The sequence below is a fragment of the Notothenia coriiceps genome, unplaced genomic scaffold (assembly GCF_000735185.1).
Source record: "Notothenia coriiceps isolate Sejong01 unplaced genomic scaffold, NC01 NC01_scaffold00029775, whole genome shotgun sequence".
Lineage (NCBI taxonomy): Eukaryota > Metazoa > Chordata > Actinopteri > Perciformes > Nototheniidae > Notothenia > Notothenia coriiceps.
Window position 1 is genome coordinate 16,020 of NW_011362476.1, and position 15,267 is coordinate 31,286.

Here is a 15,267-nt window from a genome sequence, read left to right on the forward strand (position 1 = left end):
TAGCACATGAGATGAAATATCCTGGGCCTAACCCAAAGTGTTATCTGCTCTGTAGAGCATCAGAGGAACAAACCATCTGAACATAATATCATATGACACATTTTTATGTGTCCTTATCTGCCTCTGCTCTTTCTTTTCTTTGCTCTGTTTTTCTCTTCAAACACACACATTTACAGGGTGCTCCTGACATGTGTTGAGAGGTGAAATATGCAGGGGAAGGAAGTCTAGAGAGTTCCAGCTGCATGCGGCCAACTACTTTTGATGCAAAAATGTCTTACAGTCCAGATGTGTGACAGAATATATCAATAACAAAATAAAGCTCAAAATCTGTAAACAAAGACTTTGCTGGCAGGTCAACAAGATGTGCAGGCCTATATCCCAAAACCAGAGCATAGAGTGGCATTCAACAGGTGTCGCTATGGGGCTACAAACATCTTAAAGATAAGGCACCTTTAAGAGTATGTGTTGATCTAACCACCTCATTACATCTTCAGTGTCTTGACCTGCTATGTTTTTGCTGACAGTTTTATTCAGTTTTTTTATTTTTTACAGGCATTGTCCAATTGGCTCCAGGTACTATGGTCCTTTAAGTGATCTGTGACTTTTTTAAATGATTATTTTTATTTGAAATATGTTGTTTTATTTTGTATCCAAAACCATTTTGAGGACCCAACATGAATGTGTTTTGGATGGTCCCCCTTTAGAGAACTGTAAACTAACACACATTAAACATCATAAGTTTAGATTTCTAATTCTTTATGAGCAGCTCTGTGTGTAAAATCAAACTTTAATATATGTAAAGGAATGCTGGAGATTTTAGTTATTCCATTAATATATATATATGAGAAGTAATATTACAGTAGAGTAAAGAGAGAAAGGGAAGACCAGGTGAAACAATTTATTTAGTTTTAGATTGTCTGCATTTTCATGCAGTCTGGTGCATCCCAGCGTGTTGCTATGTGGGATGATAATAGAGTACGTACAGCACTTTTTCTATGTCGCCCAAAACTATTCTCTCCCTGCTTCCTACAGGTTATTTGCTTCCCTCACCTGTGAGTTGTAGTAAGCCGGTCCATCTGGTGTTGGCTGCGGAGGGCAGGAGCCTTTTTTCTCAAACACACAGGAATGTGAAGGTTAAAACGCTGTTGAAATGATTTGAACCCTGCATTGGGGAATGTACATGTTCTATTTCTTTCTATGTCTTTCTGCCTCCCTGTGTGATATCTATGATTAAAAACGTGTTCACTGTTCACGGGTGGTGTGAAGTGGATGAAGGGTTTCATTGGTTTTGGCAGAAAGGGTGTGCGGTGGAGATAAGACATTTCCCCTCACATTGAAACCTCACAGCTGTGTAGATGTAAGAATGTGAAACTTCGTCCTCAGCTACAGTATCTCACACACACACACACACACACACACACACACACACACACACACACACACACACACACACACACACACACACACACACACACACACACACATCTTTTTAGATCTCTCTCTGGGACATCTGGTTTCCTTTTTTTTTTCCTGAACATGGCAGTAATTCCACTGTAGACTGAAGAAAACTATATAAATGTTAAGCTTATTCCATGCACTCAGGTCCCAGCAAAAGAAAAACAAACTGCTGAAAGGGAGAACGTGGTTGATGCAAAATAAGAGACAGTTGTGCTGTTTGCTTTGTTTATTAGAGGTATATTGTCAAACATTTTACAAGCTGCTGCTTAAATGTTTCCATTTAGAGAGAAAAATGCAACACTGAAAAACAATTACTAAGCTCAGCAAAGAACACTTTTAAAGCCCCTGTTTGAAAGGCACTAAAGTCCCAGTTTTAATATCAGTCCTATTTCTTCATGACACATTTAGACACAACTAGCAAATACACCTGTTGTTACACACTTCAGTAGCTACAATAAACACAGCTTTCAATTGACTTGTTAGTTGAACTTTTAAAGGCAGCACTAGCTATGTCTGCTATCATGTGTAGGACAACAACATGTGTGCAATGATAAGGTTGGAGGTGGATTCAATACATTTATTATTTGTACGGATGTAAAGCTACCATAACTTACTTCATGTGGACGGCAGGCTTTCTGCCTGCTGTATGCTCTGTTGAGTGCAGGTATCTTAAATAGTTTCAAGATGAAATACAACATATTGCTGATATTTAAATACATAACGTGTCTTTTAAGTTAGAATGGCCATTCAGTAAAATTATATATAGTCACAAGACAACCATCACTTGGATTTTCTTGATGTCTGCAAAGGAAATGTACAAAAAAGTATTTTTAAATAATAGTGATAGTATTACATTCAAACAATAGCATTATTGTTGTGGTTTTAAATAGCTTGTGATGAAAGGGTGCTTCTAAAGGGACCGTCTTTTATTTTTTATCAATGTTCATAAAAACAGAAGCACCCTACATCTTGGTTTAAATACTGCAGGAACAACACTGTCACACAAAGTTTAGATGTCATGCTAGTGCCATCGTCGTATTGCTAATCTTGATCGTCCATGAGGAAGTTACAGGATTCTGCTCCAGAGCTCACACTGTGTGTCTATGACTGCCTGCTTTGAATGTTCACCGTTTTGGCTGCTAAACACATGAGAGTGAGATGAGTGGCAAACACTGAGGTATAGAATAGACATCATCTGATTTTAAAACGCCAGCTCTTGATGATGGTGTGAATAGCTGCATCGCGAAATGGGAAAAAGTGAAAAGTAATTCCTGGCAGTTTATCCTTGTTGACCACAATTTCTACCTTGTTGTTCAACCATCTTCTTGTCTTTTTCTCTCACTCTTTTTCCCTTCTTTTTTTATATGTCTGACCCTCTTATTTTATTTTTCTTTCAAAGGCTTGCCCTTTTTTTTCTCCTCCTGATGATAAATATTTAGTTGCTTTATCCATCTCCCTCCTCTTCACCCTTACATTTGACATTGTTACCGTTGTCTCTACCACTGTCTGTTTGCAGTTATTTTCATGTTTCTGTCTTCCTCATATTCCCTCGATGTTTCACCATCCACCTCATGCTTTCTCTGGGTGAATTCTCTAGCCCACTACCGGCAGCCGCAGCCCTCCACCACCATGTCCTGGTAATTCTTCAACACCACTCGGTCTTGAGGGTCTAGGTAGAGCAGGGCGATGGGGCTGAGGGTGGTGGGGACGCAGCAGGCCCGGGGCACGGCTCCATTCACAGAGTTCACCAACGTTTGCACCATGGCGTGGCTGGAGGAGTTCATGTGGTCGGCCAGAGGAAAGCGACACTCTCCCAGGCAGAAGAAGGCGTCGTATCCGCTGGGTGCAATGATCCACTTGTGCCAGCCTACATCATTGAAATCTACATAGAGAGGATGACGGCGGCATCTGTTGCGGGAAAGACGTTTCAGTTTTGCGGCACGACCACCATTTCTCTTCACCCTTCCATTATCGCTCCAACTGCCCCCTCCTTTGTCTCCTCCCCAACCGGGCATTGTATACGCCGTTTTTTTGGTCTTTCCCGAAGCTTGGTCTCTATTGCGGCCCTTGTTGCTGCTCCTGGTCCTCTCTTTTGTTCCTTTTCTCCCTCTCCTCTGGCCTCCACTGGGGGTCCTCCTGCTATGTTTGACTAAGGCCTCTCCACGCCCGTCATGACTGTAAGTCACCAAGAGGGGTCTCTCCTTGGCCCAGCTGTGCTCGTCCTGACCCACGGACCTGCCCACCCTCAAGTGTCCCTGTTTGTGTCTCTCCTCCTCTCCTGTAGCAGAGGAGAGGCTCTGTTCAGGGAGCGAGGAGGTGCTGTTCTCAGGTCTGACCTCAAGGAGCAAGCTCAGACTGCCAGTCCCAGCAAGGGCCCTATGGAGGAGCTCTGCACTTAGACTAAAAGCCTCCCAGAAACCACTTGCTTTATGATTGTGGAGGCCAATGGTCAGTACCCTTGTTTCTAGCAGGGTGGGCTTAGGGTCCTCAGGGTGCTCAGTGAGGTATAGGTTTAGTCTGTGGGCACCAGGACCCAGGGAAGCTCTGTCACGGCGGAGGAGCCGAAGCTCAGCGGACAGCACCCTCTCATCGTTAGGGATGGAGGAGACATTGAAGGCGATGTGCACCTTCTGACGATCCTCAGGACTTTCTACAAGTGGCTCTGTGAGAAAGAGGAAGAGAGAGAAGTGGGTACACAAGTTTAATGTGGTTTAAACTTACTGAGGTCTTTTTTAAGCTCAATAAAAACAAACAGATACATGCTTCTTTAATCTGATTTGTTTATGTTGGATCTAACTTGAACTGTCTCACAAGCAGGAACATTGGCAATATTAGCAAATGAGTTAAATTGCCAGGGTAAAATACCTATTGAGATAGCTTACCCTGAAACTAAGTTAAATTAAAGGCAAGAAAAGCTGCACTTGGACCAGAGTTTGAGTATGGTCATGTGTTATGAAACAATATAAGTGCTTTTGTAATTGTAATTTTGTTTTCAACTCTTTTACTTTTGTGAACATTTTAGATCAGGGGTGGGGAACCTCCGGCCTCCGGGCCGTATACGGCCCGCGAGACCATTTGGTACGGCCCTCGAGGTAATTTATAAACACACGCAAAAAAGAAAAAAATTCAAGAAATCTAGACCGCAAAATAATTAAACAAGCTTGTTTTTCCTGGCCAAGGTCAGGGTCCTTGAACACAACACGAGCCTAACGTGTCATCACGTGGTATATGTCTCGTCTGACAGGAGTGTAGTTCTAACGGAGAGCACCAGAACGCGGCTCCGGGCCGGGACTTCACAAATTGCAATACCCATAAGGAGCCGTACACATGCCGCAGTTTTTGCGTGGCTGTGTCTTTAGTTGAAAGCCCAGTGGTGATCTGTTCTTCTGTCATACTGATCATACAGTCAATAACGTTGTTGTTATTAGCATCTGGTTAGCTAGCTATGCTAACGAATATAAGAAGCTTTTTCTCCAACCAGTGAGGTAAAGGCACATCTTTATATGATCATTATAGTTATAGAAAAATAAGAGAATAAAGTAAACAGGTATACAATACTAATATGACAGTAAAAAAAAGTTGTTATTAATAAACAAGAATACAGTTTGAAAGGGGAGTGATTTGTAAAATATCCATAAAGAAAAAAATCTGCTTACAGTTCTGTTTCATATGGGTGTTGAGAGATGTATCCATAGATCTCTTCATGTTGCTCTCAAAGTGCACCAGATTGATGCTTTTAACTTCAACATTTAAAAAAAATCTTCCTGGTGGTGCATGGCCCCAAACCCCCCTAGATGAGGTTAGATCCGCCCCCCACACTTAAATCATGTCCACATGGATATAAAACTAAATACATTTGCACACATCTTGTGTCCATATCTTTCTGTTTTGGTGGTCATGCCACGGTGCATGAATGCGCAGGTCATGGTCAAATATCTGGATTAAGAGGTTGCTTTTTCTTTGCACAGCATGAAAGAAACGCGAAATGAATGGGCTGTGATTTGAGTTTTTTAAGCAGAAGTTGAGTTCAATAATTTGTACGGCCCTCGAAGGATGTTGTAAAAATTGAAATGGCCCTTGAGAGGAAAAAGGTTCCCCACCCCTGTTTTAGATAGTCAACCAGTACTACAGCAGTACCCATTGAGTGATTCAAAATCTGCTGCAGGGACCCTATGTCAAAATCTAGTTTTAAAGCATCATCATTTTAGTTTATTCCTAATTACATATAACTAATAAAGGTGTGTTTAATCAAATGTAACCTACATTCATTATCTTAAAGCATTCCAAATGTCGTGCTGGAATATCTAGAACTTGGAGTTGACCAACGTCAAAACTTCATAAATAGTATATTTATACCTCATCTGTATTTGATATGCAAACTGAATGAAGCTTAAACTCTTATCATTCAAACATTTTGATCATGCTAATAAACAGGTTGACAGCACAGTGTCACGATGTGCCAGTGAGCTTACCGTTGTGGTGAAAGCTGCGTACTGTGTTGGCCTGCTGGATGTGATGGCTGGGGAAGCTAAACGAAGGGTCCTCCACCAGGTGGTACTGCTGCTGGTGGAAGCGGTAGAGATCCAGGAGGTACCCGGGCACCGCCACTCCAGGTCGGGGGTCGGGCTGCGACTGCAGGCCCAGTCGGCTCAGGAGGAGGTTCTGGATGGTCTGAGCCACACTGGGCTCCAGGGGGAGGGCACCAGCTGGAGGGGGCTGCCTGGAGGAAGGCACAGTGGACACCTGGCCATGGTCGATCTTGCTGGTGTCTCCACCCTGCCGACCAGACGAGGCTTGAGGTAGCAGCAGTACCATGAGGAGCAGGAGGTTAGCAGGGAACATGGTGGACCTGGAGGGAGAGGTAATGGGAGGAAGGGTGTGATGGGGAAAATAGGAAGAGAGGAAGGGGGGGGGGAAAGACAGAAAGGAAGCATTGTTAATTGCGTTTCATCCTTAATGCTTTAAATGTTCGTGTTCCAGAACAATATTCAATCGGCAAAAGAGATCGTTCCTCTGAGATACTCCCGGACTCCGTATATCATGCTTATGTCTGCTCCTTCCTGGACACACTAGTTTCTCATTAGTCTTCAGCCTTCATGTGGCATATGTTCAAGATATTTCTGTCTACATAGCCATATGAAGTTGTTTGCTTGTTACTTCTGGCTAGAAACCTGCCATTTTAGTTTTTTCTCTGTTAATTTATGGCAAGCTTCTTACCCCCAAGGCCCATACAGTAGGACATCCTACTACATCCTAGGAAAGGGGTTCCCAAAGTTTTCAGCCCGCGACCCCCAAAATAACAGTGCCAGAGACTGGCGACCCCCTGTCGACGGGGGGGGGGTTTCCGCACTCTCGCGGGAGTGTCATTATTGGCTACAGATGGCTAGTCCGCCCCTGAAAATGTCTATGCAAACTTTATTATTAATAATAATTGAAAAAATCTATATATAAAAAAAATTAATCCATTTTTTAAAATAATTTTTATTTATTTTTTATTTTCCATTTTTATTTTGTAATCATCTCGCGACCCCCACTCGGGGTCTCGCGACCCCCCGTGGAGGCACTTTGGGAACCCCTGTCCTAGGACACCTAAAACAGAGTAATTAAACAGTCTCTATCTTTTTTAATCATGGTGCATGTCTGTGTGTGAAAGACATCACAGTGCTGTGAATAAAGGACCTGGAGCATAAATCACAGGCTGTGGGCTCACAGTGACAAGTAACTGAGTTGTCGGAGCCTGACATGATGACAGATGAATGGGGGTTTTCCTCTCTCTGTTCCTTTTGAAATCCTTAGAGAATATTTGCATCAAAACATTCAGTGTTTCAATACATTGAGTAAAGAAGACAGAAGGCTTTACATTTAAAAAGTTGAATGAATTTGTCTCTTAAATTACAGTTTTACTGACAGCAACTAAACAAACCTTTACCAACAACTCAAAACACATCAGATATCAGGGTTTAGTCCTTCATTATCAAAACCTTTTGTTTATATTTACATCAACTTTGTTCAGAATCGTTACAATCAAGCACTAATTGCTCTAAGATTTACGACTTCTGAAGGCCAGGAGGGCAATGAACAATTCTCAATATCGATGCATACTGTCGAGGGGGAAGAGAAGAGCTTTGTCTTTTTATAATTTTTGAAAAATCACTATCTTCAATGATTTCAACTACAATCTTTGCATGGATTTTTTTTTCCCACATCGGCGTCACCAGTATGTATATTTAATTTGTTGATGTTAAATCTCAGATTAAGAAATATGATTAAAACATACTATGTTCAAAAGCCCTGATTAAAAGCGTGTCAATGTGTGCAAAAGTTTCTGCTCGGTTCAACGCCAAAACACAGTATGCAGAGAAAGTTGAAAATGATCACTAAGGACACAGGATATGGGCAATCATGTTTCATTACCTGATCCGTTAGGGTGCAGAAAACAGAGTAAATGATCATGTTGGACACTTATTGAAAAACTACAAAACAGTTAACCTGCATGCAGAGATAAATTCCAGGCTGTGATATGCTTGCATAATGCAACATCTGTGGTTTGCATGTTGGATGCTGTAAAACCTGTACAATATTTGTACCTTTGCATGTCTCTTTGGAGATTTGACCAACTGTCGTGCTGTGTCTCACATTCACACCAACACCTTCTTCATTCTCTAGTTCTTAAGTTACTAAAGCAGAATTCTGACCAAAACCTTTGCCACAACAGAGCAAATGCTTGTGAGAAAATGACTGAAAACAAGCGATTAGCTTATCTCTCACTCTCTCCACGGCTTTTCTCTGTGCGGGAACGCAGTCACAGAGAGAGGGTCACGCAATTACCTCTATGCAAACTGGCTAACACCCTGCACCTCTGTTGTGCAGGTGTTTATTATAACTGAGCCAGTAATTACAAACCAGCATGTTAACAGCCCTCTTAACCTGAAGAGGTTGTGTGGTGAGGTGTTAAAGGGTCAGAGCAAAAGAGTAACACATGCTGACCTAGGCAATCTAAACTGCAACATAATAGAGTACAAGAGACTTGTACATATTGTTGCCGCTGGTTGAATGAACAATTTGTCTCATCCCTTACTCAAAGAAACACTCAGTTTGTAGTTATCTCTTTTCTTGTCCGAGCACTCGCATATCTCTCTCCTTTATCTCCTTATCTCATCTCTCTTAGGGACAGAGAATTGATTGAGCACTCTACAGCGAGATAACAGAGGTGTTTATGGCCGATCGAACACATAATGGCACTGTAATGACAGCCAATCTCACCACACTGTCAGAAAAAGGGTTAAAATTAGGTCACAGGTCTGAAGGTGTGTATATTTTAATGCACTGTTGTTCATCTGGTACGTGGTTCAAAGAGCAGGCCTGGGAAAAAAAACCCACCTCCAAGCGTGGGATTGTTGCTGGCTACCCATTAAAGTCTTGCAGCCCCACCCAGGGCTGTTTCACCTGAGGCAACAGAGCAGAGGACAATTACAGATTAGGCTCTTTGCTGGACAGCCTCTCCCTTATACTGCGAAGGCTTGTAAAGCAGATTACGGACAGAAACACCACCTCTCTCCTGTACTTTCCTCACCTACAAAACCACCCAGGTGACTCTGAGGTTCAAAGGTTCACTCATCACACAACAGGGTGTGTCGCGGCCATTACCACGGACGAGAAGAGAAACGTTTGCATGCCGAGGCGGATTGCCCTAGATCACTTTGACATATATAAAGCTTCTCTTTTCTCCCTGGGTGTCTGTGTTATGACTGCTTTTAGGAAATGTAAAGAGGTTCCAGGCCTAATTTAGCATCTTTACGTCTCATGTGCAGCCTGATGTCGACTCATTCCAGTTTGCCAGAAAGCCTGACATTTTTATGTTTACACCCCGCCCACAGTTTCTGCTTTTATATATGACTGTGTCAATGTACACTTTTTATTCCTTTCTCTCTCTGGCTGGGACACGGACTAATCAAATGTTCCAGGGGGGAAAGTGGGAGAGCTGCATGATGAATGGGTCAATGTGCATCTTCTCCCTGTGTGCATGCATGCAGATCAGCCTATTAGACATATGAGATGTGACCTGACCTCCCGAGCAGACAGTGGCGTGACCCTGGCGCGCGGCAGACGGGTGTCGTTGCCGGCCTGCCCCGTGTCTTTCTGAACTCACTGATTAAAACCCCTGGCCCTGGACGTCCGTTGGTTCCTGCTTCTGCTTTTGGCGTGCTTCTATCTCACTGCCTCTCTTTTTATCTGTTTATTTCAAACCCTGCTCCCTTTCCTCTTCCTCCTTCCTCTTTGCATTCCTTGACCTTTGTCCTTTTTGCTTTGTGCTCTATTCTGTTATACAATCTGTCACTGCTTTTCTCTCTTTCTCCCATATTTTTTGGACTTTCTAGTGTTTTTTTGTGCTTCTCCAACTCACCTTCCTATTCCCTATCTCCTGCTTTCCCTTTCCTCCTCTCACATTAATGTTGCTCTTTTTTCCTAGGCCCTAAATGAATGGTGTTTTTGCGGAAGAGTGTGGCGGACTGTTGCCGGGCCAGAGGGCCGGAGTGTCACTGCAGCCGGCTGATTTATCCACCGCCGCTGTCTTCATGTTACGCCTGGTCCCTCAACTTTCCCTTCCTGTTGTTCTTCCCGTGTTTCTTTTCCTTCTCTCATTCACCCCTATCCCCCCCCCCTTCCAGCTCTCTTTTTTTCTATGTGCCTTTTTCTTTCAGAACTTGATACATGCAGTGCACGTGCCAAAGAGTTCATTTTCTCTGTCTGAGAATACTCAGAAATATGTCATTTCAGACAGCCTCATGAGCCTAATTGTGATGTACACTGTACACCTGAGAACACTTCCGCGGATACATCTGCATTCACTGCTGCTCTTTTTCCATTTGTAACTGAGCCATATAAACGCACCATGCACGCCATAGTCTGTATAATTAACTCTGAGGTTATGACTGCAGAATACTAGTCATTAATGCACGACTTTGAGCTGTGAAGTTGATATTTAATGGGGGGCGGGTTGAAAATGTCCAAAACAGTGGTGGTTCTGCTCTTTGAAGCGTAACAGATGAAATCATTAGAACAATATTCCAGGTAAGCTGCTGTTTGGGTTTTATTGGACTCTATTAGAACAGCTCCCTAATTCATCCCAGCTGGACCAATTAGCTAACTAACGAGCCACACCTCAAACACACATGTGTGTATTCCTGTACAGGGTTTACACACATGCTAAGTACCAGACAGTGAGCACCTAGATGTAAAACTATAGAAGAGTTGGGTTGCACACACACACACACACACACACACACACACACACACACACACACACACACACACACACACACACACACACACACACACACACACACACACACACACACACGTTCAGCAGACATTCACAAGTGGAGTACAGTCGGCGTTTCCTTGCAGACTTTGTTTTTGCTTAAGTCACACTTGAGCATCAACAGGTTGCCGTGGATTTACAACTTTTATCATCATGGTTCATTTTTTCTTCAGTATCTCCTCTTTTTCTCGGCCTGGCTTGCCCAGAGGTCTCAGTATCACATGTGCATTATGGTTAACAGGAGGCCCCGCTGAGGCACAACACTGCGCAAGCATCAATGGAAACACTGACATATTTAACCCATGACTGCTGAAAGCTCAGAGACTGCTCTCGTCGTGTGTCTGACAGCTTAGCCAATGTGAAATACAGAACAAAAACACACCTCTGCTTTTCACATTAACGCTGCTGAGCGCTAACACTGAGGGCCAATTCATACTGTGTATGTTGCAGAGGTGGTGAGTTACGTTATGCTCTTTGAACTCATAATGGGTGCATTATTCTCTGACAAGTTGCTCACCGGGCAAGATTTTTGATTGAGTAACACAGTGTGCCAGAGGTGTATGCATGTAAGTGTGTGTGTGTGTGTGTGTGTGTGTGTGTGTGTGTGTGTGTGTGTGTGTGTGTGTGTGTGTGTGTGTGTGTGTAGGAGATGTAGTACTCACATCCAGGTGTGGTGGGATGTATGCAGAGTCCATGGTTTATCCTTGAGCTCCAGTGTTACGATCCCTCGGCTCTCGCTCCGGCTCCTTTAGACAGAGTTGGCAATTTGGACTGATTACCTCTTCTCTCTTTTCACCTCTCTCAAGGTAACCAGTGTCTGTCTCTTCTATGTCTCCTATGTAAATGTGCTGAACGTAATGCTGCTCTCTCCATGTTCTCCTCCCCTCTCTGCTGCCTGGCTCAGCTGCTCATCCTGTTGTCAGTGTCAGATAAGCAAACTCTTAAAAACATCCACAGGCTTCCCTTCTGCCTGCCTGCCTGACCTCTGCAAGTAGGCAACTCCCTTTCTCTGTCGCCTGCACTGGCTGTTTAAAACACTCTGGTGTTGCCGTTGTCTATGGAAGCTGCAAGAGGAAATTGAGTTGTGTCTGTCTGTCTGTACTGTATAACCGGCAACAACTCCCTCTAGTTCCTAAACCCCCTTACTATGTCTCTCTTCCTCTCCACTCTGTTCCTCCCTTTTGTATCTCCTCCCCTTTTACTCTCTCGTGCTCTCTTCCTCGCTCTCTCTCCCACACACACACTTCTTTTTGCTCTTTTTTTCAACCTATACTAAGCCCAGTTAAACTCAGTTTACTCTAAGTGACTTGCCTGGTCACTGAGATCCTCCTAGTTAGTGATGTCACTAAGACCAACCCCAATTAACTTACTGTACAGCTATACACACTCACACACACACATACATACAAACAAACAGACACACACACACCACACATACTACCTGTTCCAGATAACCCCGGGGTCAGCACACAGAAGCAAAGTGATTATTTTCCACAATTCCTCCTTTAACAAACTCACCTGCTGCTGTCCGTTGGCATTTTATATTTCTGACAACATGGTCGCAGACTTTCATTCAGACATTATAAATAGGAGGCCCAATGACACTGAATGAGAGTACACAGAGTCAGTTTCAAGAGAAAGGTATGAATGGATGACTCACAATGACTGCCATGAAGTCACGCACAGTTGAGTTTTGTGATTGGATGGAAGTAAGAAGAAAAAAAAGGAAAAAGCGGCGTGTCTCCACTACGGCTTGAAGCAAGGTGCATCTGTCCTTCCAGCACAGAGCGGGTGGCGGGGTGAATTTGTATTCATGGGGTGGACCCATGAGAAAACGTCTCTTTAGGATGCATCGTCTCACATATTAGATCTCATCTGGAGAACCACTTGCCCACGTCCCCCTGCTCCTCCTCAATATCCCCCTCAACTTGTTCTTCCCGTTCTCACACACACACACACACACACACACACACACACACACACACACACACACACACACACACACACACACACACACACACACACACACACACACACACACACAATCCATAGACCTCATTCATCCCTGAGGCTTGAGTGATTGTCCAAACAATGCAAGTTTACACACAAACACAAACACCCTGTTCTCCCTTTTTCTTATGGAAAGTGCGAATTTAGTTATTTTAATATTAACCATTTTATGTAAATCTGTTGTTGAAATGTGAGAAAATGAATGACAAGTGAGAAGAAAAACAAGTTTTCCAGTTGTTAATGTTCACACATTCTCCTCTGATATAATCAGGTAGTACCAATATAGGTGTGTCTGACTCATTTCTGTTTTTTGACAGTTCTCAACCAAACAGCCTTTTCTTGCTCCTGTTGTGCTCCTCTATCATTACAGTAACCACAGGTGGGGTCAATGAAGCCATGCGGCCCCCACCCTAATTCTCACTATTTGGATACCTATCATCAATCCCCATTTAACTCTCTGTCCATCCCATTGTGCTCAACTCCATTTAACCTCACCTTCATAATCCGCCAGTTCAACTACTAACAAATTTGCCATTTTCCAAAAGCCTACTCTAAGGATTTCTGATTTACTACCTTATAAGCTGTTATTATGTTTAGCTATTGTAGACTCAAATCTTGCTAGATACAGTACATGATACCCAATAGGGACTTTTGGTGCATTCAAAGAACCCTGACGTTTGAGAGTCAAAACACATGCTTTTGTTGCAGTGTAATGTCCAGAAAGCATGTTTACTGTTGACAGATCATTTGAAACTGTATATTTAAGAGCTTCTAACAAAGCCTTGAACACCACAACAGTTTATAGGATAATTATTGTTTCTGTAGACTGCATAATCAAGATAAAATAAAACAATTAAGACATGCAATGCTTATGGCACATGACTCAAGCAAGTTGAGTCACCTTAAGTTGCTTTAATACTGTATGAACTCAGACCGAAGACTTTGTGGAGGGGAATACAACTAATTAGAAACATATAGTCAGCATCAACGACATATAAACACACGCGTTATAAAAAGCCTCTTAAACCTCACTGACAGTGTTTAGATTTCTGTAACCATGACACAGCTGAAACAAGCTGATAAAGGACATAAACGTATTCACTATTTTAAGATAGTGGGGCAGCTATAAGTGGATTTGTCTAACCTAAAGCTATATCTGAAGTGAAATAATTACTAAAATGTTCAAATGTACTTATACAGGCCTTTAAAAGTCTGGTGTGTATGAGTATTTGTTCTATGAAAATCGATAAAGGCTTTTTGACGTTTAATCATCATAGCTGAGCCACAGCTCTGGCCTCTTTAAATGAACAGTCATTTCAGCCTCCAGGTTTCCCATCCTCTGGAAAAGCCGTCGACTGCCTGTCCCGCTGACTTCCGACGGGGGTGGAGAGAGACTTTTAAAGTAATACCTCACCGCCCTCTTAACAAGCCGTCCATCCGTTATGCATCCCAGTGTTCCCACCTCCATACGGCTGCATGCCTCCACGGACACAGAGAGCAAGGCCTCGGCAGGAGAGGAGGTGGTTGTTTGGACTTATTCCCTGTCCATCTTCTTCCTTATTTTCCTCATTCAGCAAATTGTCGTCATAATTACTGGTCGATCAACGTAGTCATTAGTCATTAAGTGACAGTGGAAGGGGGAGAGCGTTACATCTGGATAGAAAAGGTGACTTGGCTTCATAAAGAGCAGTAACAGCTGTAATCACACACACATCCACACTGAAGTGTCTTTGTGTGCTAAGTAAATGCTTTCAAGGTGATAATACGGGAATTTATGAAGCTCTTTATATCCCTCAATAAAATGCCTAATTATCAAAGCTATCTTTTAACAACACTCAATGAAACTGTGTCAAGTTTGCAACAATCTATGACTACAAGTCTACAATAACCTTTTCATATTGTGATGTCAGCTGTTACTATATGGTTGTGATTGCTGTTGTAACTTCATACAGTTAGAAGAACAAATGTATAACTGTCTGATTGATTTGATCAACAGAAAAAGGTAACAAGTCCAAAGGGGCATTAGAAGGCATGCAAGATATGTGTTATTTGGCTTTAGGGACAATGTGTATTGAGGGGTGGTTATAGATGGCAGGCGATAAACACAGAAGGGTCGGCTGGACAGAGAGGCAACGTCAGGATGTGAAGTGACAGGATATGTTTTAACAATAGCCAGAGTAAGGTGCAAAAAGGCTGTTTTTGACATTTTATTTGTGACAGTCATGTGAAATGTTAAAATGTAGCCAGACAGATTTTAGTAATAAATGTCATAGTGGCAATCTTACTGCCAGCAGCTGCTCTTACCAAAATATCATCATATTTGATTTGGAGAAAAAGAGTAAACATTTCTAAGGAAACATGTTTGACATATTTATTGTTTGGATTCCCTTGTTTTTGTCACTCCCTTAAAGCAGAACTAGTCAATATTTTTACATCAACAATGGATTGATCCCACAGAGATTTAACACCCGAATCTG

The 15,267-nt window shown here is 42.7% G+C and overlaps 1 protein-coding gene across 1 annotated transcript; it reads right to left on the reverse strand.

The window, feature by feature from the left end:
* Positions 1–1,687: 1,687 nt before the first annotated feature.
* On the reverse strand, positions 1,688–11,875 carry bmp16 (bone morphogenetic protein 16). The gene is made up of 3 exons (XM_010786900.1): positions 11,443–11,875; positions 5,931–6,307; positions 1,688–4,120 (listed from the first exon to the last, which is right to left on the reverse strand). Coding segments are annotated over exons 1-3 (1,440 nt in total). The 5' UTR covers positions 11,445–11,875; the 3' UTR covers positions 1,688–3,059.
* Positions 11,876–15,267: the final 3,392 nt, after the last annotated feature.

What these genes read in the sequence shown, in the direction of transcription:
- bmp16 (XM_010786900.1), bottom strand. An exon ending in ACGCAGCTTTCACCACAACG is followed by an intron (nt 4,121 to 5,930) that starts GTAAGCTCACTG and finishes TCTTTCTCACAG; the next exon opens with AGCCACTTGTAGAAAGTCCT.